We start from the raw sequence: 24,947 nt of genomic DNA on the forward strand, positions 1-24,947 counted from the left end.
TGTGTATTTATTCTTACGTGTTTAAACTTCAGAGAACTTCAAAGTACTCTCCATTTGTTGGAATACACCTATCGAGACTTTTTTGGAGTGCTCAAAACAGTTTTTGAACTCGATTTTGGTGCCTTTTAGTGCTTCCGCTGTTTTTTTGTTTCACTGCTTTCACATTGACAAAATGTTTCCTTTTGAGGACTTTTTTCATCCAGGGAAACAAACAAAAAGTGGCTTGGGGCGAGATCAGGTGAATCTGGTGGGTGGAGCATGGGGGTCCTGCGGTTTTTTGTCAAAAACACTCGTCTGGTGTGGGCAGGCGCACTCACAAATCACCTGTCATGAAATGGGCAAATGAGTTGAAAGAGCTTTCAAAAAAACCCTCCCCGAAACTGAATACAGTCTCTCACAGCAATGTCAGCTAGTAGGCGGACGCGGACGGGTGGCTGGAGCACTCACCGGCTGGGGCTGGGGGCTGCCTGAACCGGGAGGGTGCGGCCCTCCGGCAGACCATTCGGCCGGGGTCCTCCCTCCTACCGCTGGCGCTACACGAACCAACAGGCCTGCACTGGCCCCGCGGAACAGCACGTAAACAGCGCAGCCCTACTTCCAGGCGAGCACTTGCCGGCAAACAGCCCCAAGCTGGGACTTGCGTCCGCGGGAAGGAAGACCGCAGCCCCCAGCCTCCGCGGGGCGGCCCCGCCTGCGCGCACGCGGCGGCGGCTGCTCGGCCACGTTCGCCCGGGGCCGCGCTTCCGCCCACGGTGCCGCAGCGGGGGCTCTGCAGTGGCTCCGCCGGCGATGGAGCGGCCCGCGCACTCCCAGCTTGGGCTACGGCTGCTGTTGCTGCTCCTGTCGCTAGTTCCCGGCCGCCAGAAGGAGTCAGGTGGGCTCGGGGACTGGCTGGGTCCAGGGGCGCCCTCCCGCCCCCCGGCTCCCCGGGCCGCTGCACCCGGTCGATGCTGTGACCGCCGTAAAGCAGGGTTGGGCGCGGGGCGCGGGGGAGGTGGGGCGGGCGCCTTGGATCGGAGAGTGGATGTTTGGGTGTCCGGTGCTGCTTCTCCTGCCCAGGACCCTGGAGAGTCACCCGTTGTCCAGAATTTGGAGTGAGAGTGGGGAGCAGAGGGAGTTCTCCTGCTCGCGCACAGCGGGCATCCCCCGCGCTCTGCACCCCCTAAAACACACTGGGGTATAAATCGTGTGTGCGCGCCCGGGGGTGAGAGAGGGGACGGAGGTGCCCGTGCGTGTGTGTGTGTGTGTGTGTGTGTGTGTGTGTTAGGCCATTACCAGAAGAGATGAAGGGAGGCTCAATTGATTATCTTTGTAGGACTGAGATTGATTAGTAAAAGCTGGGAATCGGTGTTACCAGTTTATCCGTAGCCTTCTGAATGCCTGGCATTAAGCTTGGAAAATTTCCTGTTTCTTGGTTGCCTTAGGGCCTGAATAGAGTAGCAGGTTTGAAATGAGTGCTGGGGAGTTACAGAATGAAACCTGCCTGGCGTTTCGTTTCCACGAGTGGGATGGGAGGGGGTGTGTAAAACTTTTGGCCTTCTGTTGGTTCTACTAGCAAATAAGAATGCTCAGGGGGTTTTGTTAATCTTTATTTACTTCACTTTTTGAAGGTTCAACATGGAAAGTATTTATTGACCAAATTAACAGGTCTTTGGAGAATTATGAACCATGTTCAAGTCAAAACTGCAGCTGCTACCATGGGTGAGTTCTTGATTTGTCTGAGAATTTAGTTCTTGTCGCAAAGAAGTCCCCTAAGATCTGCGAGGGACCTTGGTTTCAATGGTCAGGGAGGCAAGCATGGTTGGAAAGCAGACAGGGTCCCTGAGGTGGTTTCCTATTTCTAGGGCAGCGATTTTCAAGCGGTGTGCCACGAGAATTTTTAAAACATGCAGTACCTGACTATTTAGTCAGGGGCACTGACCTCTTTTCCTTTAGATTGTCAAATAAAGAAATGACAACAGCTAACACAACGATAGCTGTCTGGTGTGAATGAATTAAAATTATACCTATTTTTGTAGTGTGCCACAGAATTTTAGTAATTTGTTTATGTGTGCCACAAGATGAAAAAGGTTGAAAATTGCTGTTCTTGGACATAAAAATGCCCTGGGATAGGAGAGGCCTCAGCCTCGCCACCGCCTCCTTGTGGAAGTCAGCACATGCACTTGTCTGTGTTCCCCACTGGGCTGAAAGGTGTGTCTTAATAAATATTGTTGACGGAATGAGCATATTTATAAGTGAATCTAATCATACCTTTCCTGTTGGTTACTTTTAAAGTATGGAAATTAGGGCTAGAGTGTGAAAGAAAGATTTTTTGGAAAACAACAATGAGGTCCTATTCCCAGATCTCCCATTAATTATTCCTGTGGCAAGCCGCTTAAGCTGTCTGGGCCTCAGATTCCCCATCTGCTATGTATCAGGGGCCTTTAGCTCTTCATTATGTTACTCCAGGGCTCCTCAGAAAATTCACTTGATGCTTATGATACTTATTAAAAATTTACTGTGTACTGAACTTTATTAAGGGAATACAAAATAGGGTAATTTCCGGTGATTGCTGTTAGGCTACAGACAGATCAGAATGAGGGAGTCAGACAATGTCAGACTACCATGCGTAAACCACACCTTCTGTGGGATTCGGAGACGGGGAAGTCAGTGGGACTGCAGTGACGGGGAGGACATGGATGTGGCCCGAGGGGGACGGTGGAATATGCATCAGGCAAGGGAGGGGCAATCCAGATGGAGGGAGGAAGAAGAGAAATTGACTTGCTCTTTCCTTTTGGTGGCTTCGATGTTGATGATGTTTTAGATTGCCAAGGTACCTCGGGGGGGGGGGGGGGAGAAGGGTACTCATTCCTGCCGTCTATTCTTTCCCTCAGCTTACTGTGTTCTTTAACACTAAACCTAGAGCCAAGGAAGTAGGCGGAATGGTACCACTCTCTTGACCTGCTTTCCTTGATGATTCCCATTCTTTCCTAGCGTCATAGAAGAGGATCTGACTCCTTTCCGAGGAGGTATCTCCAGGAAGGTGATGGTGGAGGTAGTCAGACGGAAGCTAGGAACTCACTATCAGATCATTAAGCACAGATTATATCGAGAAAATGACTGCATGTTTCCCTCAAGGTGAGAGTTATGAGGTAAAGATATCTTCTGACCTTATTACATACGAATTCACTTGATTCTGTTCTTACAAAGAAGCCAATTAGGGGAAGGAGGTGGGAAGGGCAGGAGTGGTAGAGAGGAAGTGGGGGGAAAAGGCAGAAAACTGTACTTGAACAACAATAAAAAAATAAAATAAAAAAACACACAAGCCAATTAAAGGGACCCACAGGCAAATCCCTCCTCACATTTCAGAGGACTGTAAAATAGTGACAACCTCTTTTCGCCTGGGAATTTTTCTTGCCAACTCCTACATCGACTCCCGTCTCTTCTCTCTTCGTGAGGCTGGGTCATGTCACTGGTTGTACTGGCCTGTGCTTCTGCCCTTGCTCTTCTTTCCTGCATGTAGTAGCTACAGAACACAGGCTGATGAGACCTACCAGGTGTGAGCTGGGCTGAAGGTGGGGGAAAAGCTTTGATTGTCAAGGGCCAACTATTGTTCTGCATACCAAATATTTGAAGTAAGATGGTGGAAAGTCAAGAGGAGTGACTGGAGGTGCAGACTGTGCAGGATACACTAGCCAGGACTTCAGGTATGAGAGCTGAGGTAACGAATCAGTGGGCTGAGGAAGGTCATGGAGGAGGAGGAGGGTCATGGACTGAGCCTGGAAGTTGGGGTTAGGCAGCATTATATACAACCGGTGATAGACCTCCCTTTTAGAAGCCTTGGATTAAAAAAGAAACAACTCTATATAAAATTATTTTTAAAAATCTATATAAAATTATAATGTATAAAACTCAAAGGGCATGACATTCCCTTGCCTAAGATCATTTTTCTAAACAATCTCTATGCTGTTATTAAAAGTAAAATAAATTGTCAGTATTGCAAAAAACATGTATCCACTTGGACACAAGGGTTTATATTATTTGTTCTTAATAACAACTTTATTACCAATTAGTACATTTTCATTGTCAAAATATGTAAAAACAACAACAAAAAGGAAAATGAAGATCGCTTAGTATCTTATACACTGAGGTAATCACAATTACTGTTTGGTTATCAAGTGTCAAGAGCAAATAAGGTAGTAGTGGGGAAAATCATTGAGGTATTTTAAACAGACATTTGTTTCATTACTTGGGAGAATAATAGAGACTCTAAGTAGAAATTATGAGCATAGAGGAATTTCTAATTTCTACAATGAGAAAGAAAATAGGAATATATACATTATTGGACTTTGGAAGCTTACCCAGTGTTTAATAGCTGAACAATTTCCAGATGAAATGAAATACTTTGAAAGTTTCTGAAAAGTGCATAACTCTTATTTCAGACCTCAGAGCCTTTTGGTCAGGATCAGGAGCTCTTAGAAATGTTCTTAAAGGAGCATGGGACCTTTAATGGATGGTAAAATAGTCTGTATTTCTTCCCTGGCTGGTGTGGCTCAGTGGACTGAGTGTCGGTCTGCAGACGAAAGGGTCTCTGGTTTGATTCCCAGTCAGGGCACGTGCCGGGGTTGTGGGCCAGGTCCCTCGCTGGGGATGTGTGAGAGGCAACTGATGAATATTTCTCTCACACATCGATGTTTCCCTCCCTCCCTCCCCCTCTTTCTAAAAATAAACAAAATCTTTTAAAAAATTAAAATAAAATAAAATAGAATGATAACTTTAGTGAGGTATGGTTGATGTAAACTGCACACATAAAAGTGTACAATTTGATGTTTTGATATAAGTCAACACCAGAATAGTGAACATATCTATCCCTCTCAAAGTGAACTTGTGCGTCCTTGCAGTTCCTCTCTCCCACCCCTCCCACCATTCCCAGGCACCCACTGTTCTGCTTCCTCTCATAGACTGTTTCCTAGCGTTTTATATAAATGGGATCATTCAGCATGTGAGAAGACACTATTTAAAAAACCAGATGTGAAAGAAAATGTTTTATCTGTTACATGATGAACTGCAATAATATATATTTAAAACTTTTAAACTGGTTTTATTCATTTTTTGAATATCAGAGTGTTAATATTTCAGTAATTCAAAAAGATGTACAATGAAAAGGAAGTTTCTCTACCAGCTCAGCCCCCCAGACTGCTAGTCCCTGAGTCCTCCTCTCAAGAGACAATCACAATGACAAGTTTCTTGTATATCTTGCCAGAAATAATCTAGCTTTATATAATTACCTAGACTCATCAACAAATTAGAACATATATGTCTTCTGGTTCTGCAACTTACTTTTCTTTTCCATATAACAGTCGATTTGGAAATTGTTTCATAAGAATACATAGAGAACACTTCACTCTTTCATAGCTACATAATAATCCATTATATAGATTTCTTTAGTCTTCTGTCAGCTGACATTTAAATTATTCCTTATTCACTCCCCTTTGATCTCTGACTAATGCAAACAGTGCCGCAGTGAACACCCTAGTGCGTACGCCCTCGAACACGCAGTGTAAACATGTCTGCAGGTTAATTCCTAGAAGTAGAATTAATTAATTAATGTGTCTTTTGAAATCTTCGTAAATAAGAGCCAGGTGTTCTGCAAAGGGGCTCTGCCCGTTCACACTTCCACCACCCTTGTATCACGTGCTCAGAACAGAACTCACACCCTTGCTGACACTGTGTTATCTGACTCTTTGCCAATTTGATTAGCGAAAACTGGCATCTAGTGTCGCTATTATTTCTTTACTTTTTTTTGTCATGGGGATACTTTATTTACTTAATTTTCAGTTGTAATATATTTGACATATTGTATAAATTTAAGGTATACAACATGTTGATTTGATACATTTTTTTATTGTAATATATTGGCATTGTATGATAATTACCACCTCTATCACATACATAATTATCCTTCTTGTTAGTAGTTGATATGAGTTCTAGTCTCTTAGCAAGTCTGATGATTATGATGCAACATTGTTGTCTGTAGACGTTGCACGGCAGCTGCTCGAATATTGGAATATTGTCATATGTAAGAGCGTAACTACTGTTTATATCCATTAGCCTCTGGTAAAATTGGTTTGTTACACTTAAAGTTGTAGAGCCTGTAGATGTTAAGTGAGGATTTACTGTACTGGGTGCATAAGATCTCTAGGAATTATTACTACTTGCTGTAAATTTATACCATTAAACAACGTCTGTCCTATCCCTTACTCCCCATTCCCTTTCATCTCTGGTTTTACAAGTTTGGTTTTTGGGCATTTCTTTTTTTTTTTCAAAAAAGATTTTATTTACTTTTAGAGAGAGGGGAAGGGAGGGACAAAGAGGGAGAGAAACATCCAAGTGTGAGAGAAACACTGATTGGTTGTCTCTCACATGCCCACCCCCAACCAGGGACCTGGCCCACAACCCAGGCACATACCCTGACAGGGAATCGAACCAGCAACCTTTTGGTTTTCAGAATAGTGCCCAATTCACTGAGCTACACCAGTCAGAGCTGGGCATTTCTTTATTATTAATACAGTTGAGCAACTTTTCTTATGTTTATAAACCATTGGGGTTTTTTTTTTTTGCAGTTATCTCCCTATATATAAATCATTTGTTTTCCTGCTGCCAGAACATTTTGGTGAAGCCTTGGAATGCTGCTCCCAGTATAATAGTGGTCCCAGAGGACCTTGAAGGATGGGTCAGAAAAGCTAAGCTGTCACTCTGTCCTTTGTTTCTTGCCAGAAATCCTCTGAGGATTTATAGGGAGTCTAGTCAGAATGTTGTATTATAATGCTTGTGATTGTGTACATAATATTCTTTTTCTGGCTTGCAAAACTAATTTTGATAGTGTTCTTTATTTCAGGGTGAAGGTAATGAAAGTTTTCCTATCTTTCCTCATAAACTGTAACACTTATTAATTATGTAGGAAAAAGAGAATGTCTTGGGAGAAGCAAGCCCAAGGTATGCAATTAGAAAATTAGCCATTTCAGTTCCAGTCACAATTTGTGTCTTGCTTACTAAAGTGTTCCATATTGGAGAATAAAGAAGAAGACAGGGAATGAACAGAGAAGTGGTGGTAGGAGTAGCAATAATACTCCATTCAAACTTATGATGATCCAGTTGGAAAATTAGATTCTAAGTATTGGAAGCTGGAGCAGCTTTGCTAGGAAAGTTGACTTACACAGCATGAAATAGTGGGACAGTCTTTAGGAGCACAGCTTTCAGGGGACTTGGCAGTGGCTGATAATGTGAACGCTGACTTGTTTGTCTTTAGAAGTGTGCCTGGAACACTGGCCTGTCCTAGAGCTGGCCCTGCTCTGGTGAACTGTGCTATTTCTGTTTGACAGGTGTAGTGGGGTGGAGCACTTTATTTTGGAAGTTATCGGACGCCTCCCTGACATGGAGATGGTGATCAATGTGCGAGATTATCCACAGGTCCCTAAATGGATGGAGCCTGCCATTCCCGTCTTCTCCTTCAGCAAGGTAAGCACAGGAAAAGCCAAATGAGAGGGTGCAGGGTGGGCCTCTAGGGCATCACGCGGCGATGATTGTCCTAGGACAGAATCTCACGGGTAATGGTGAGGATGAGGCCTGAGATCCAGGAGTGGGTCTCTGTCCCTGTTGCTTCACCGTGGTTGAGCGGGAAGACTGGGGAGATAGGATTGAGGACCTGTAAGTAATGTGAGATTGCTTACGTGTCTAGGGCCAGGGATGGAGGGTAGGGAAAGAGAGGCCTGAGGAATCTATAGGACATTGGAGGGGGTATTCAGAGATCCTTGAGAGAGAGTGGTCCAAGAAAACTCATGGACTTGGAATTAGAGAACACATTCAAAATATTTGTTGAGCTCCAACAACATATACATCAGCCACAGCATTGGGTGTCATCTGGCCTGTCACTGTATCCCAGGAGCCTAGCATGGCTAACAGCGAAACCAAAGGTGTTAGATAACTCCACACAGTTTGTGCCCAAGCAGCGCATTGAGTGGATAGGCCTGGGATATCCAAGAGAGATTTGTGAGGGGTGATCTTTGGATCTAGTCATGGAGGAACAGGATTACTAGGACACATTGGTGGGTTTGGAAAACTTGGGACAGTTAATATCTTACCAGCGCTCGGATTCTTGTGAATGGTGTATTGGCAGGGATGAGCCTTGGTTCCCTGGAGACTAAGTATGAACGCATTTGTGGGCAGAGGTGGGAGAGGCCAGAACAGAGTGGGTGGAAGGTTCTGTGGCGGGAAGAGTGAGTTTAGGAAAATCCTATGGACTTTGAGAAAAGAACATCATCTCTGATTTGGTTTTTCCAAAGCAGAGGGACCTTTTATCCCTACTTTTTCTTTATCCCAGTTTACTTTCTCTCTAGACTTGTTTATTTCCTGTATTGCAAGTGGGCTGAGGCCACATTTGTGTTGCATTTCCCATGATTTAGCCTCATTTCTCAAAAGTGCTTGGTCCTGTTGTTTGTCATGAAACCCTTCCTGAAGAACAAATAGAGGCTCCCATGTAAGTCAGCAAGGACTTTGTTTGTTCTTTATCTGTTGTTTCTGTGGATAACAAAGTATGACCATCATTATACTAACTTTCTTTTCATTTTTACTTCCCTCCTTTTTTAAAACCAATGATTCCTAGTCTCCAAAGGAGGGATTTTAGTCTGCCAACTTTATAGTAATTGTGCAGCTTCCATTGAGAAGCTATGTCTGAGCTGCTTAATAAATCACATACCTTTTTTCAAGTATTTGAAGGAGAAGGCAAACAGCATATTGGGTATATAATTCCAGCAGAAGAAACAGTAGAGTTAGAGGTTTCTCAGTAGCCAGAGTTTTAACTGAAGTAACTATAAAAAGGGAACAGATGGTTTCAAACTTTTTTCAAAAGATGTGGGGTAACCTCCTTTACCCCATTCTGCCCATCAGCACTTCAAAACCTGATAGACGAATAACCAAGAATTTATTGACCAACCAATGTGAGCTCAACAGTGCCACAGTGTCGGGAAGTACTAACACTTAGTGAGTACGTAATGGGTCAGATGCTGTCCTAAGCTTTTTATGTGTATAACTCATTTAATATTCAAAACAAACCTATTACATAGACAGTATTATTGATATTATTATTTCTCCCATTATAAAGATAAGGAAACTGAGGCATAGAAAGATTAATTTGTCTAGAGCTGAAAAGAGGTGGAGTCAGCATTCAGATTCAAATGATCTGTCTCGGGAGCCCACATTGCACTGTAGGCCCACATCTTAGCCAATGCACTGCATTTCCTAATTCTTGCTTTCAAAAAGCCCGTCTAAGAAATAACCAAGAACTGGTAAGACAGTATGCACTCCAAGTGTAATAGCAGTTAAAAGATGAGCAAGCTATGTGATCTTCCAGAATTTTGTACATTATTTCCTTAAACTAGAAACCCTAGTTTATGTCCTAGGTGTATGTCCTCTAGAAAAACAGAACTTTGGGGAACTGAAAAAGTTGACTTTTAATGGGATCTCAAATTCTGGGATTCAGTGAGCACACGCTCACTGAATTTTTGCCTTTTAATACCTAGAGTCTAGACTTTGCAGACTAGGGAAGATACGGCTTGGCAATGTGGCAATCAGGCTTGCAAGGCCTTTGTCTGGATCCTGTGGTATGAATGCAGTTGGCTGCTTTTCCCTCTGTTCTGAGACTGATTTAGAACCACCTTTCTGTTTCTGTTGAAGACATCAGAGTACCATGATATCATGTATCCTGCTTGGACATTTTGGGAAGGGGGACCCGCTGTTTGGCCAATTTATCCTACGGGTCTTGGACGGTGGGACCTTTTCAGAGAAGAGCTGGTAAGGTAGGTCCTTTAGAGAAGTTCTGTTTGTCCCTTCTTTATGGGTCTTCTTAAAATAAACAGTAGCGTATAAACAATTACTTTTAAATGACTAACTTTTAAGTTAAAAGACAAAAACTGTTTAGAGCAAAAGCAATTTTGTATGTGTTTGTATATATCCATAGAAAAATAACAGAAGAATCTAATCTAAACCATCAGTGCTTCAGTGGAAGGGATTATAGGAACATTTACTCCTTTAAATTTTTCTATACTTTTAAGATTTTGTAAATAAGAAAGAATTACTTTTATAATTAGAAAAAAATGAATGGCTGTGTTGTGGGGGATGATAGAACATTACTTAAAGCGACAGAAATCTACTGTGTAATTTAGAGCTAAGTCTTTTAGGTGGGAGTGGCATGGGCATAAATGTCCCATGGGCATCCCAAAGGCAAGTTTAGTCCATATCATCTCTGATACACGATTAAGACATTTCTTTGCCTGTTGTCTTCATCCCATCCTGCCATCATTTCAGAATTTATATTGTTCAGGTCATCTAAGTTACAGGTGTTCTTACCTAGCTACACTTTACATTAATGATTCAAACAACAATGATACTTAGTTGGTAAACTTCTGGAAACACAGTCTATATAGGTCTTCTCTCAGGTATAGGGGAAGTGATAATTTAATTTAACTTTTTTCTACAAGTATCTGTCACCTGTACTAAGTGTGGCTGGAGATTCAAAGGGGATGAAGTGCATGTCCCTTCTCTGGAGAAACATGTGGGGCCATAGTCTTCAGGGGCTGTGAGAGCCCTTTCCGTAAAAAAAGAAAAAAAAAAAAGAGTCTATTCTCCATAGGTATACTTTGTAAATTGGTTTTTAGTCTAACCTGGTCTCATACTTCATAGATCTGGCACTGCAAATTGTGCTCATCCAAATCTTTGTTTCAGGGATGAGGGACAAAAGGCCCAGATGGGTTAAGTGACTCGATCAAGATCAGGACCAGTCTAGGCCTCAAGTTCAGATTTCTGAGAGCATTACTATCTCCACTTTACCTGTTAATGTTACCTGTGTTCTCCAGCCATTGGGACCATCATCTCTTATTTATCTTTTAATTTTGAACATAATTTTGAGAGAAGGGAAAAATAAAAGCATCTTAAACCTTTTGTTCTCCAAGTTATTTTTGGCCTTATTTTTCTAATCCTTTTTTTTTCAGGTGCTTGCAAATGCCCTTTTCATACTCTTTTTGTAGCTCTTTTTCTACCTGCTACTATATATTTTTAAATCTTAAAAAATAACTTTCTCTATTACGAAACCTGTACATGCTCATAAAACTTTAAATGTCTAACCTAGCCAACTTTTTCCCCACTTATTGATGTGTCTTAAAAATATGTCCACGTCAGTGTATATGAAGCTACCTCATTATTTTTAACAGATGCATAGTGTTCTATTGCATGGATGATAATTTATTTTATTATGTCTTTTGATATACATTTAGACCGCATACATATAATAGCACAAGCATAATTTCTTTTTCAATGGACTATTTGAGAGGATGTTGCACACCTTATAATCCTTTACCCTTTAGTATTTAGCTGTGTATTTCCTAAAAGCAAGGGTGTTCTCTTCTATAACCACACTACAATGATCAAATTCAGAAAACAGTATCGATACAATACTTAATTGTCTCAATAATGTCCTATATAGTACTCTCTCCCTCAAGTGCAGGACACAGGTTACCATCATGGATTACAGGTACTTGTCATGTCTCCTTTAATCTGGAACTTTTCAATCTGTCCTTCTCTTTCATGACATTGACATTTTGAAGAATACAGAATGTTCTTCAATTGGGATTTGTCTTTTTCTCATGATCAGATTCAGTGTATGCATTGTTGGTCCAAATACTGTATTTATGTACTACATAAGTGATTTTTTTATCCAACATCGTTAGTGATGTTGATGTTGATCATCTGGTCAAGGTGTTATCCTTCACTGTGTAGTTACTATTTTCCATTTGTAAATTAATAAGCAGTTAATAGGGAGATAGAACATGTATTAAAATCTAATCTTATATGAAAATGTTCTGATATCGTCCCTTTATATTCTTCAGTTGAATTTATTCATGATTATAGAATTGCCATTTTACAGTTTAGAGCCTTCCATTCAGAATCTCTAGTTATGTGATTTTACTTTTTTACCTTGAAACAAATAGTCAGTTTTTTAATCCAAATGCATTGGCCTGCCACTTTTCTATTTTTATCATCTTTTGGGAGTTTCTCTTCATTGACTTACTTTCCACTCTGTAGAAGAATTCACTGTCCCTGTAGATTTAAAGATTTCACTCTCTACTGTCAGGGATGGGGGAGAGGGTAGTCGAAGAGGGCGGGGGCAACACCAGGCTGTGGTGGCCACTCTTAGCACTTGCCTGAAGGAAAAAGTCCTAAGGTATGTAGGAGGTGGGTGGAAAGAATGAGGGAGAGGGAAAACAGAGACAATGCATCATTCAAGTCAGTGTATATTAAACACACCTTTCCCAGGGACCGAGGAAATTTATACTAAAAATTGAGTATAAATGAATATAACTTTTGTTGAATAGCTTGGCAGAATATATTAAAACTTACAGTGTATATATCCTTTTATCCTGATATTTCACTTCTACAATTTATCCTGAGGCATTAATTAGACAAGTGTGCAAAGGTGTGTATATAAGGGTATTTGCTACCATGTTGTTTCTTAAAGCAAAAAGTTGGGAACTACCTAAAAGCCCATTCATAAGAAACAAATTATTGCTTAGCTAACAAATGGAATACTGTGTGTGACTGGAAAATTAAATTAGTATAGGACTTAAAATCAGGGACTCTTGGTTCAAACCCTGGCTGTTATTTGCTGTGTGACTCTGTGCAAATTGCCTAACCTCTCAGGAGCCTCAGCTGTAAAGTAATAATAATGAAACCTGCCTCAGAAGTTTGTGAGGATAAGTTGATAAATGTATAAATCACTTAGAACAGTGTCCAGAACGTAGAAAGTACTTTGTAGGTATTGGCTCTTATTATCTACAATACTTGTAAGAATGTTTCCTAACAGCGTGCATGGTATGATCTCTAGTATATAGAACAAGGTCTCTCAATCTTGGTACTATTGACATTTTTGGGCCAGATCATTTTTTGTTCTAGGGGGTTGTCCTATGCATTGTAGGATGTTTAGCAACATGCTTTGGCCTTTACCACTAGCAGTGGCCAATAGCAGTCCCTTGGTAGTAACGATCAGAAATGTTTATAGACATGGCCAAATGTCCCTTGAGGGAAAGGGGCAAAATCACCTCTGGTTGAGAACCCTGATATGGAGAGATGATTGGAAGGAAATTCTTCGCTGAAACAAATGTTATATTGTTAAAAGTGTTTATCTGTGTGTAGGGAAATTAGATGATGCTTTCTCCACTTTTATTTCATGTTTTTACATTTATATAATTAGCACACATCATTTTCCACTGGACAACTTATAAAACAAAAACCCAGTGCCACAGTGATTATATTTTGGTGGAAAGGAATATGGGACAGAGTGCAAGAGAGTGCTGGCTTTGAACTGGACAATCAGCTAAAGATGATCCAGCAAGAAAGGGCTAGAGATAGGCCAGGAAAAATGGAGCAGTGCTGTCAGCTGAGAGAAATGAGCAATGTGACACTGTGTATCTGAAAAGTATCTCTATCCAAAAAGTTAATACCCTAAATCTCATTATAGTAATACAGACCACCAGTCCCCCATTAACTCCAGCTGAGCCCTCCTCTCCTTTTTCAGAGAAAACATTGAGAAAACTTCTGTGCAGGGTTCCTATGAAGAAAGTTAAGAAAGGTGAGCTAGTAGTTTCAGCAAGAAAAGCTGGTCGTGGTAATGCGTTCTGAGACCTGAGTGTCAGACACTTTGTCTTTATGGAGCACTTAGTACAGTTTTGAGAATACCAGGGTGCTTTGCACAATCACACTAAACCTGATGATACCTCCTATGTATCCAACCCATGAAGTCAAGGAGTGATTCTTTTTCTGACCCTTAATTCAATTTCTGATATTTTCTCCAGTTCTCTTTGCATGTCAATTTTATTAATAACATTCTACTTGAAGTAGAGAGGAAACCCTCTGAATTATATAGCCCTAAACATGTCACTTAGTGTTTGGGAACTTTTCTTTGAATGTTGTTAACTTATCAATGGAGCAGTAGATGTGTAGATACTACTTGCTGATGCCTCTGGAGGAATGAAGTAATAACAAAAGGGGACATAATGTCGTTTAGGGATTTTTATTTTGAATAGCCTGGCTCAGACTTATTTAAAAATGTAAAGCTCTGAACTAATCCTCAAAAATGGTTAAAACACATCCTTATATAGTTAAGAAAAAAAAAAACCATAGAAACTAATCAAAACCTATTTTTAGGTCAGCAGTGCAGTGGCCATGGAAAAAGAAAAATTCCACAGCGTATTTCCGAGGATCAAGGTGATTATATTTGCTGGCATTTTACAAAGATATTCTTACAATTAATGTGTAATATCTAAGTAATTTTGAGGATGTAGCAAACTCTAGCTCACAAAGAAAACTAAGAAATCCATGTAGAATCATAGAACTTTTAGACTACAGAAGAACTCAAATTACTTGCCCAAATCACTCTTAATTGAACTGAAATTCAAAGAAGTAAAGTTCACTCAGTAAGTCAACAGATACTTACAGAGTGCCGCAAGTGTGATGGGCAATGAGTACAGAACATCAAACAGAAAGATGAGTTGTCCTCTGACCTGAGAGATTACAGTTTCCTGGGAGCAGTTCATGATCTTGCCCAGTCACTCTGTTAGTTATTTCCTGAGTACCTTTTTCATCAGACCCTGTGGCTGCCCAACAGTGATAGAGAGCATGGACAGAGACTGGTAAAAATGGAGAGGGCAGCAGGGAAGGAAGAGAGGAAGAAGGAAAAGGAAAAGGTGGGGAAGGACTGCATCTGTGTTGTTCAGCTCCGTATCCCCACTGCCAAGGTCAGTGTCTGCCACATAGGCACACAATGAGTGTGTGTTGAACAGATGAATACAAAAGAGACTTTGCTGAGAGAAGGGTTTTGTAGTTTTCTTGGTGAGTTCTTATTAGGGATCCCACCCTCTGTTTACTTGAACAGTGGACTTCAGAGTGCAGATGGCCGAACAGCCCCTGCTTACCATTTCTTATCAACTTCTCTGCTGCTCAAATCTTGAGATCACAGATTCTCAACTTGGGATCCATGTGTGGACTTCTAAGGTTTTAGGACTTTCTTGAACTTACAGGGGGATTGTGCAGTTTTCTAGACAGGAGAGTGCATAGTTCTCATCAGATTCTCAGAGGGTCTATGACCCCACAAATGTCAAGACCATTTGCTACTTGGACCCTAGCAAGAACTTTTTCTACAATAATCTTCAGGTTTTTAAGCCTTTTAGTTTTCTTTTTCATTTAAATATTATCCTAGACTTTACAGAGCATATATAACAAAGGTCATGTAGCTATTTGGTGAGTGGTGATTACATGGTCACACAGTTCTGGGTACTGTTGATCAGAGAGGCTACATGAACCCTCCTAAAAGGGAAGTCATTTCCTGGGATATGGCTGTAGTGACCAAAACAACATAACCTTAAAAACTGGATGCGAGCAAAGAAGGGCCAAATACTCCCCATCCCTGAAGGTGAAGTGGGGACAGCCCCGGACCACCTAGATACTGCAGTATCCGGTATGCTTCTCCTCCACTATTCAAGTAGCCAATGAGTTGTGCACCTGTGTGTACCATCATTGCATTGGGTCCAATTACTGCTTACCTTCCGGAGACTGGGAATGGTACTGTGGTGTAGGACATATAGTTTTATGTCATGTGTTTCTTTTATAGGACAAGTCCTGAGCGAGATCCTCTCATTCTCCTATCTCGGAAAAATCCAAAACTTGTTGATGCAGAGTACACCAAAAACCAGGCCTGGAAGTCTATGAAAGTAATCACCAATCATCTGAGTAGAACCTAAAGCAGCGAATATTCTCACTCAAAGAACATTGCCACCTGGGTAGAATTTCAGAGTAGGGTTCCTGTCAGTTATGTGATGAATGTGGAGAGTGTTGCATGAACTAGTGTTGGCATTCCTTTTCAAACTCACATTGCTTTTCTGGTCCATATTCTGAGTAGTATTTTATATTACTTTTATATTACTTCTGAGTAGTATTATATATTACTTATAAACCAGAAGTTACAAACTTTTTACGTAAAGGGCCAGATGGTAAATGTTTTAGGCTTTGTGGGTCACGCGGTTTCTGTTGTGGTTACTCGACTCTGATGTCGCTGCACGAAAGCAGCATAAACAACACGTGAATGTCTGGACTTTGCTGTGTGCTGGTAAAACTTTATGGCTCTGAAATTTGAATTTTATGTAATTTTCATATGTCAAACTATTTTCCTTTGGATTTTTGCAACCATTTGAAAGGTAAAAACAGTCTTAGTTTATGGGTCATATGCAAAAAACAAGCAGTAGGCTGGATTTGGCCCATGGACTGCAGTTTGCCAACCCCTGGTTTAAACCAGTGGTTCTCAACCCTGTGACTATACAATCCAAGCAGAGAGCTCGGAAACGATTCAAATGAATCTCAGGATCTCTGGGGATAGGGTCCAGGCATCTTCATTTGTTTAAAACTCTCTGAGTATTCTAAGGTAAAGCCAGCGTTGGTAGGCTTTGTTTTGGAGCCCATTTCTGTCCTCTTAACTCTATGACTTCTTGCCTAATTCAAAGAACTTTAAGCTCGAAATGTACTTATCTGAAATTGCCACATACTGTATGAGGATGATACAAGAAAAAATATTTAAACTTCTTGTGGGAAAAATTAAGTGTATCTTTAAGATGGACATACTTACTGTATAATAGTCTTAATCAGACAGGAGCAAATGAATTTTAAGAAACTTTGCTTAATAATAAAAATGTGAAAAAAATATCCATTCAGCAGAGCATCTACTGTGGGAGGCTGCAAAAGCCAACAGGACTCGTAGCCCTCATCCAGGAGTTTCTCACCTGCTAAGGTGACTGGAATGCGCATGGATGGGTGTCTCGAGTGCAGATGTTCCAGGGGCCGAAGGGGTGCGCAGGAGAGAGCGCCAAAGGTCCAGTCATTGCTGTCAAGGGGAGTAGGGGCACAATTTACCAGCTCTCCTTTCCTTTTACAAGCAAAGTTGAAAATCTGGATTTTTGCATGAAATATCATACTACCTATAAATGTTGGCAGTGATTTGAATACTTACTTCAAATACTTTGCATGACCAACAAAATTTGTGCGTGATCTACACCTCTGACCTACTTGTGACCTCCTGTGCGTATAGTTTACACAGAGTGAAATGCACTGTAGGCCATGACCTCTGAGTTCATAAGCTCCAGGGGAGCTTAAACTCTCAAATCAGACAGACCCAGGTTTAAAAATGTAGCCCTACAACTTAGGGCCACGTGACCCTGAGCAAATCGTCCAACTTCTCTAAGCCTTGGCTTCTTCATCTATAACATGAGGTAATAATGCTTCCAGAGTATATTTATTGAGACTTAAATGAGATCATGTGATTGAAATGTTTGCCTTGCTTGCTGCACAGTGGTCTTCAGTAAATGCTATCACTAATGTTAATAACTTCCTTTTCACTTAAAGGATACCCTGGGAAAGCCAGCTGCTAAGGATGTCCATCTTGTGGATCACTGCAAATACAAGTAAGACTTCCTGGACTCCTTACTCTTGGTTTCCCTTTTGCTTTTGGAATAGCTGCACTTTGGGTGAGAACTTTAATGCCAAGGCCCAGCTGGGGTTTATGAAAGTCACAGCAATTCATTTAGCTGTCATTTACTGAAAACCTGCTGTGCACAGGCTCTGTCATAACTTCCATGGAAACTGTGTAGACAATGAAATATAGTCCCTGCTTCCATAGAGCATGTGTGCTAATCAGAGTGATGGGATTCCTTCTCTCCACACCCCATCCAGTGAGTAGCTAAAGTTAGATGGACTACTCATCAGGTTTATAAAATAGTTTTAAGATTCAACGTGAATAAAGAATATGTAATTGAAATAGTATATTTAAATGCCAGGACTAAGAATTAGAAGAACAGGTAAAATCAGGCCAGGAAGGGGACAGTGGCAGGATTCAGAGAGATGGATGCTGATTACAGTGCACAGTGGGAACTACAGGGAGAAGCAGCTCTGATTGGAAACAGGTGCATGCAGGAGACATATTGGAAAGAAAATGTTCTTTTTAAATAGTTTTTTTCCCAGGGTGTATTTCTTTAGAGATTGATTAGGTATGCCTGATTGTCCTCTCCATACTTCAGAAGAAGAGGGAACGGGGCATGCCTTTGACCAGATGGGGTACCCTATGGGAAAAACACACCTTGGGGTGGGCATGACAAGTTGGAGACATTAGGCCTATAGTAGCTTATAGCAAAGGGTGAGATGAGGTATCATTTCCGTCTGAGCCTTGAATCCTCTCTACTTAGCACCCAGCTGCTGGCTGTATCTAGCTCTGCCTGTAGAAAGTTTCCCCCTTTCCACCTCATCCTGACATTTACAGGAATAACCTACAGCCCCTGGAAAAGCAAGGAGTTTATGGAAATGCCACAGGGATATGCTGATGTGTCTTTGAAAAATTAAAAGGAAGGAGACGGGAGAGTGGTCAACAAAGGAGAAAAGGGGGAAAGGGATTAAGAAAAAATGGTCATATTTATGGGAGCAACTATATAGTATCAAGTACATTCTTCTCTTTCTTTCTCAGGTATCTGTTTAATTTTAGAGGTGTAGCTGCAAGTTTCCGGTTCAAACACCTCTTCCTGTGTGGTTCACTTGTTTTCCATGTTGGTGATGAGTGGCTGGAATTCTTCTATCCACAACTGAAGCCATGGGTTCACTATATTCCAGTCAAAACAGATCTCTCCAATGTCCAGTAAGCCACTCTTTGCCAAACAGAGTCTAGTGACTCCTGTAATCTTCCTCTAAGTCCCCAGCCTTTCAAGGCATATACTTCTGATGACTTTTTCCACTGAAAGCTTTTTCTTTATTTTGTTAACATAGATGAGGCTATAAGTACGATATAATTTGAAAAAGTGCTGGTTCAAAATGTGACTTTCAGACAGTATTCAGTGAAAAAGCTCTAATCTCTCAAAGACTAAAGAAAGGGATATTTAATGTTCTTACTTTGTCTAAGGAACTCTCAGATACATTTTGAGAAATTATCCCACTGAAGTTGAAGAAAATTTCCTCTCATGATGACAGGGGCTAGAAACATAAGGGGGCCAGAGCAGGAGATAAGAGAAGTTTTTTCTGCACTATTGATTTTTAAAATATATTTACTTATTTTTAGAGAGGGGAAGGGAGAAACATCAGTGTGTGGTTGTCTCTCGCACGCCCCCTACTGGGCACCTGGCCTGCAACCCAGGCATGTGTCCTAGACTGGGAATCAAACCGGCAACCCTTTGGTTTGCAGGCCCACACTCAATCCACTGAGCCATACCAGGGCCTGCACTGTTGACTTTTGATGTGTATCATTGAATATCTCTCTATTTTCTCAGATACGTCCGCAAACTACAAAACATTGCCGTTAGCCTGTGTGGGGGCTTTTTGTTGTTACTTTGTTCCTGTGGGGACCCTGATATCCTTCCTTTAAAAAAGAAATAATCTACCAGCAACATACCTACAGATTAACAGTAGAACTCAATCTATGGTCTTTCTGATTTAGTGCTAATAAACTTGCTCTATACTTCAGAATCTAATCATTCTTTCCATTTTAGGGAGCTTTTGCAGTTTGTAAAAGCAAATGATGACATAGCTCAAGAAATCGCTGAAAGGTAAGTTCTGTTCATTTTTCCTTTTCCATTTTATCCTCCCCATTTTGCTCTCGCTAAAGTTATGTGAATATTGTTACCATGGCACTGTCTGGACTTGATCCATATTATACAGAGATAATCAGAATTAAAACAGTTTTGGGGGAAAAACACACATTCACAGATGTCCCAAGCCTATCCTTTATAGAAGTAGACTGAAATCATTGAGGTAACTAATCAAGTTCTTTTTCTGAGCATTGGCTGTTTACATGTTTGTTTTTAAGAAAAAAAAATGAAGTTCTATTGCTAAGAGCACATGTGTGGATATGATGGCTAGAGTATTGGTTCTGAGGATCAAAAGAGTTCATTCATATAGCTGTAACCAGTGGCTCAGCTGCTTGGAGCATTGTCCCATACACCGAAAGGTTGTGGGTTTGATTCCCAGGCAACCTATTGATGTTTCTTCCTTTCTCTCTCAAATCAATAAAAACATGTTGTCAGGTGAGTTAAAAAAAGTTAATTCATATAAAGTACTCTGAACAGTGTTGGCACAAGGTAAGCACTCATGAGCTATTAGTATTATTAAATGCTGTGCTTTAAATGTTCTTGTTAATCTTGTCTTTAGGGGAAGCCAGTTTATTATGAATCACTTGAGGATGGATGACGTCACCTGTTACTGGGAGAACCTGTTGACTGAATATTCTAAATTCCTGTCCTATAATGTAACAAGAAGGAAAGACTATGATCAGATTATTCCCAAAATCTTGAAAACTGAACTCTAGTAGTCATCATTGGACCAAAGTCCGCACTGTTGGCAGCAGATCTGAGATACACTGTGGGGGGAAGCTGACCCTGAGTGTGGTATCTATGCCTTGAATAGTGTTATCAAGCCAAATATCTGGTTATCCTTATCATGCTTCACCCAGAGCAAATCTTGAGAAAGATCCAAAATATGTATAATACAGATATGAAGCAGCTCAACGCGTTGGCTGAATAAGGACCAAAAATTATGAAATGTGGGTTTTGAACCCAATTCTACCTTACATTTTCTTAGGACCAATCACAGCTTGTGCCTCAGATCATCCACTTATGTATGTCCATCACTGTGAAACTGACTGTGTCCATGGGATGATGTCCTTTGTCCCATTGTTTGGAGCAGAAACCCAGTCATTAGAATTTAGTACAACTCATCACCACAATTCTGCAGTTATTCTAGGCTTGATCTTTGATGCTATATTTTAATGTAAGGAAGCCCTATATGGTTTGTGAAAAATACTTAGGGATCATTTCCTGAAAGGTCTGAGGAAGCAGTAGTTGTGCCATGCAATGACGTAGGAGTTCTCTTTTTTAAAAGCATACACTCTTGGGTACTCAGGAGGTTTCTTTGATGCCATATAGAAAGGGGCCAGTTGCATGAGTAATTGCAATTGGATCTTGAATTCCTTTTGTGCCTTCACACCCTTCTTTTTATGGTCTCTTAAAAAAATAAAAGCCTCTTAATAAATTTAGGAAGTAGCTCTCGCTCTTCAAAGGAACTGTGCATAGAACAGCCAATTCTTCACTCTTTGCACACCTTTAATATTTTTCCTCCTTCAATTGGCAGCAGTCCACCCTTTCACAGTTTTGCAGGGACTGGCTTTTTCCTTTTTGAAAAAGACATTTGGATAGTAGTTAAATCTCTCAGGATGCTCATACTAACATAGTCAAAAATAAAAAATTGTTGGATTAAAACTCATATAATCTAATGACTCAGAACCATCCTTGTCCTTTAAGCCCAGCCTTTCTACAGAGAAATCAGTTCTTTCCCTTTGACTCCTGAGAACAGGTTGGTACTACCTGGTTTCAAAATTAGTCAATGTGAGATTCAGTCATGTAAATTCAGGATTTTATTGCATTTGTGGGAAATGGCCTTATAAACTCCCTTCCACAAAAATGTAAGCCTAAGGAACTTCTTAGAGGAGTTAAATATCCCTGGTAAGATCATTGCATGGAATAAGGCAGACATTTAAATTTGAATTTTTTGAGTATTAAAAATTACTAGGGGGGAGAACCAAGATGGAGGCATAGGTAGACACACTGCGCCTTCTCGCACAACCAGAACTGACAGAAAGTCGAACGGCAAGGAAGTCTGATACCAAGGAGATAAAAACGAAACATTCATCCAGACCGGTAGGAGGGGCGGAGACGGGCAGCCTAGGCGGAGAGACTCGCGTTGCCTTGGCAGGACCGAGACTGGCGGAGTGTGGGACGAACAGGGCAGGCAGTCACCACTAGCAGACCCTGCAGCCCCACATTCGCGCACAGATAAACTGAGAGGGCCGGACTCAGAGTGGCGGAGAACAGGGTAGGCAGAACGGCGGATAGCACCCTGCGGCCCCACATTCACGCAGATAAACCAGGACAAATGGCGGGGAGTGCAACCCAGGGCTCTAGCGTGGGGAAATAAAGCCTCAAACCTCAGATTGAAAATGCCTGTGGGGGTTGGGGTGGCAGCAGGAGAGACTCCCAGCCTCACAGGAGAGGTCGTTGGAGAGACCCACAGGGGCCTAGAGTGTGCACAAGCCCACCCACTCGGGAACCAGCACCAGAAGGGCCCAATTTGATTGTGGGTAGGGGAGAGAGTGACTGAAATCCCGCAGAGAGTGGAGCAAGCTCCACTGCTCCTTCTTGGCCCCTCCCCCACGTACAGTGTCACAGCGCAGCGACCAGCATTACCCCACCCCGGGGAACACCTAAGGCTCCGCCCCGTTAAGTAACAGACATGTCAAGACAAAAAAAAAAAAAAAAAAGGCCCAAATGACAGAACACTTCAAAGCTCCAGAAATAATTCAACTAAGCAGCGAACAGATAGCCAACCTATCAGATGCACAGTTCAAAACACTGGTAATTAGGACGCTCACAGAATTGGTTGAATTTGGTCGAAAACTAGATGAAAAAATGGAGGCTAAGCTAAGGGGACAAAGGAAAATGTACAGGGAACCAATAGTGATGTGAAGGAAACTGGGACTCAAATCAATGGTGTGGACCAGAAGGATGAAAGAAACATCCAACCAGAAAAGAATGAAGAAACAAGAATTCAGAAAAATGAGGAGAGGCCTAGGAACCTCCGGACATCTTGAAACATTCCAACATCCAAATCATAGGGGTGCCAGAAGGGGAAGAGGAAGAACAAAAAATTGAAAACCTATTTGAACAAATAATGAAGGAGAACTTCCCTAATCTGGCAAAGGAAATAGACTTCCAGGAAGTCTAGGAAGCTCAGAGAGTCCCAAAGAAGCTGGACCCAAGGAGGAACACACCAAGGCACATCATCATTACGTTCCCCAAGATGAAACAGAAGGAGAGAATCTTAGAAGCAGCAAGAGAAAAGGACACAGTTACCTACAAAGGAGTTCCCATAAGACTGTCAGCTGATTTCTCAAAAGAGACCTTACAGGCAAGAAGGGACTGGAAAGAAGTATTGAAAGTCATGAAAGACAAGGACCTACATCCAAGATTACTGTATCCAGCAAAGCTATCATTTAGAATGGAAGGGAAGATAAAGTGCTTCTCAGATAAGGTCAAGTTAAAGGAGTTCATCATCACCAAGCCCTTATTGTATGAAATGTTAAAGGGAGTTACCTAAGAAAAATAAGATTAAAAAAATGAATAGTAAAATGACAACAAACTCACAGCTATTAACAACCACACCTAAAACAAAAACAAAAGCAAACTAAGCAAACAACTAGAACAGGAACAGAACCACAGAAATGGAGATCACATGGAGTGTTATCAACAGGGGAGTGGGAGGGGAAGAGAGGGGGGAAAGGTACAGAGAATAAGTAGCATAAATGGTAGGTTGAAAATAGACAGGGGGAGGGTAAGAATAGCATAGGAAATGTAGAAGCCAAAGAACTTATAAGTATGACCCATGGACATGAAGTATAGGGGGGGAATGTGGGAGGGAGGGGGTGGGCAGGATGGAGTGGAGTGAAGGGGGGAAATGGGACAACTGTAATAGCATAATCAATAAGTATATTTAAAAAAACATCAAAAACAATTACTAGGGATTTTGTCCTTAGGTGATATAAGTCTAGCAATAAGAGGTCCAGATTTCTGAGTTATATTATGGTTTTGCCTTGTCAATTTGAGGTCCTAGTAGATGTCGTCATTCTCTCTGTATTTTACTTCTCCTCTGACTAAACTAGTGATAAAATTTTCTGTCCTTTGGATTAGGAGCTGAAACACATTTCCCTGGGAGTGTTTCCCATTTTGCTTTAATTTCCAGCTCAAGCATCACCTTCACTTTGAAGCCTTTATTTCTCTAAGCAGTTATGGAGCATCATAATACTTTGCTCCTGCCTGTATTTTATGACATCACATTTAAGTGTAGTTGTTTGACTATTTCTCCTACTGTTCTATGAATTTCTTGATGGGTGGGAGTCATATTTTACTCATGAAGCCTACATTATCCAGTACAGTGAATGTCACACAGAGTGGACACTAAAGTACTGTTGGAAGGGTGAATGGGTGAATGGGTGGATGGATGGAGACAGCTGGTTTAATTATATCCTACTTACAGATTACATAGCCATTGGCTCCAGTGGGTGACTGCTCAAGACTAACAATTGGAACAATGCAAAATGTCATCTGCCCTTTGTGGAGTCAATAAGGACATCTTTGTATTTAAATACAGAAAATGTTAATCAGATTTTATACTTACCTGTTTACCTTGATGTGGATGGTATGAGGATGGTGTGTAACAATATGTAAAATGTATGTTTTTGAAAATAATTTTTATCCCCATAACTTTTGAAGGTTGTTTGCTGCTGTTAATACTAGCTGGGTCTCAAACTTGCCCCTTCCTCCTCAGTGATCTAAAGGCCTCACTTTTGTTTCAAGGAAAGAGTATAATTTAGTTTCTTTGAATGAAATGGGATACTTGGATAACACAAGTTATGCTTTTCCTTTATTTGGTGAGTGTCACCTGTGTGATGTTGTCAGTGGCCCACCTTATACCACTGTTAGGTCAGGTTCTCCTGGTCGCTAAGAACAGACACTGCCCCTAGCTAGATTAAGCAAAAGAACTTTTTCGAAGGATATGAAGGCATGTTGAAGAACCTAAATGAGTTTCACAGCAGTTGGAAGGGTAGACAGCAAGCCAACTCAAGGAATCTCAGCAAGAGTTGTCAATGATAGACTGCCACTGTTGTGTAGGTCCAGAGTCTGCCAGGCTCTGGCTCTCAGCCTAATATTCCCAAGAGAAGACAATATTCATGGGCTCCTTTGGGTCATCTCCAAAGAGGATAGTTCTCTATCCTTTATCCTTCACCCCTA

At 41.2% G+C, this 24,947-nt stretch overlaps 2 protein-coding genes across 2 annotated transcripts in view; one reads left to right on the forward strand and one right to left on the reverse strand.

Moving 5' to 3' along the window:
• TMEM39A (transmembrane protein 39A) overlaps positions 1-582 on the reverse strand; it is a 37,091-nt gene extending 36,509 nt beyond the window's left edge. The window contains exon 1 of the mRNA XM_024577895.3: positions 448-582. The gene's annotated coding sequence lies outside the window, so the exon portion shown is untranslated. The remainder of the gene's footprint in view (positions 1-447) is intronic.
• On the forward strand, positions 554-20,844 carry POGLUT1 (protein O-glucosyltransferase 1). Its single transcript, XM_053918408.2, has 11 exons — positions 554-874; positions 1,611-1,701; positions 2,974-3,117; positions 7,362-7,497; positions 9,712-9,833; positions 14,233-14,292; positions 15,695-15,794; positions 17,476-17,534; positions 18,587-18,754; positions 19,599-19,655; positions 20,257-20,844. The coding sequence occupies exons 1-11, from the start codon at positions 790-792 to the stop codon at positions 20,411-20,413; spliced, it is 1,179 nt and encodes a 392-aa protein (XP_053774383.1). The 5' UTR covers positions 554-789; the 3' UTR covers positions 20,414-20,844.
• Positions 20,845-24,947: the final 4,103 nt, after the last annotated feature.

The sequence above is a fragment of the Desmodus rotundus genome, chromosome 2 (assembly GCF_022682495.2).
Source record: "Desmodus rotundus isolate HL8 chromosome 2, HLdesRot8A.1, whole genome shotgun sequence".
NCBI classification, from domain to species: domain Eukaryota; kingdom Metazoa; phylum Chordata; class Mammalia; order Chiroptera; family Phyllostomidae; genus Desmodus; species Desmodus rotundus.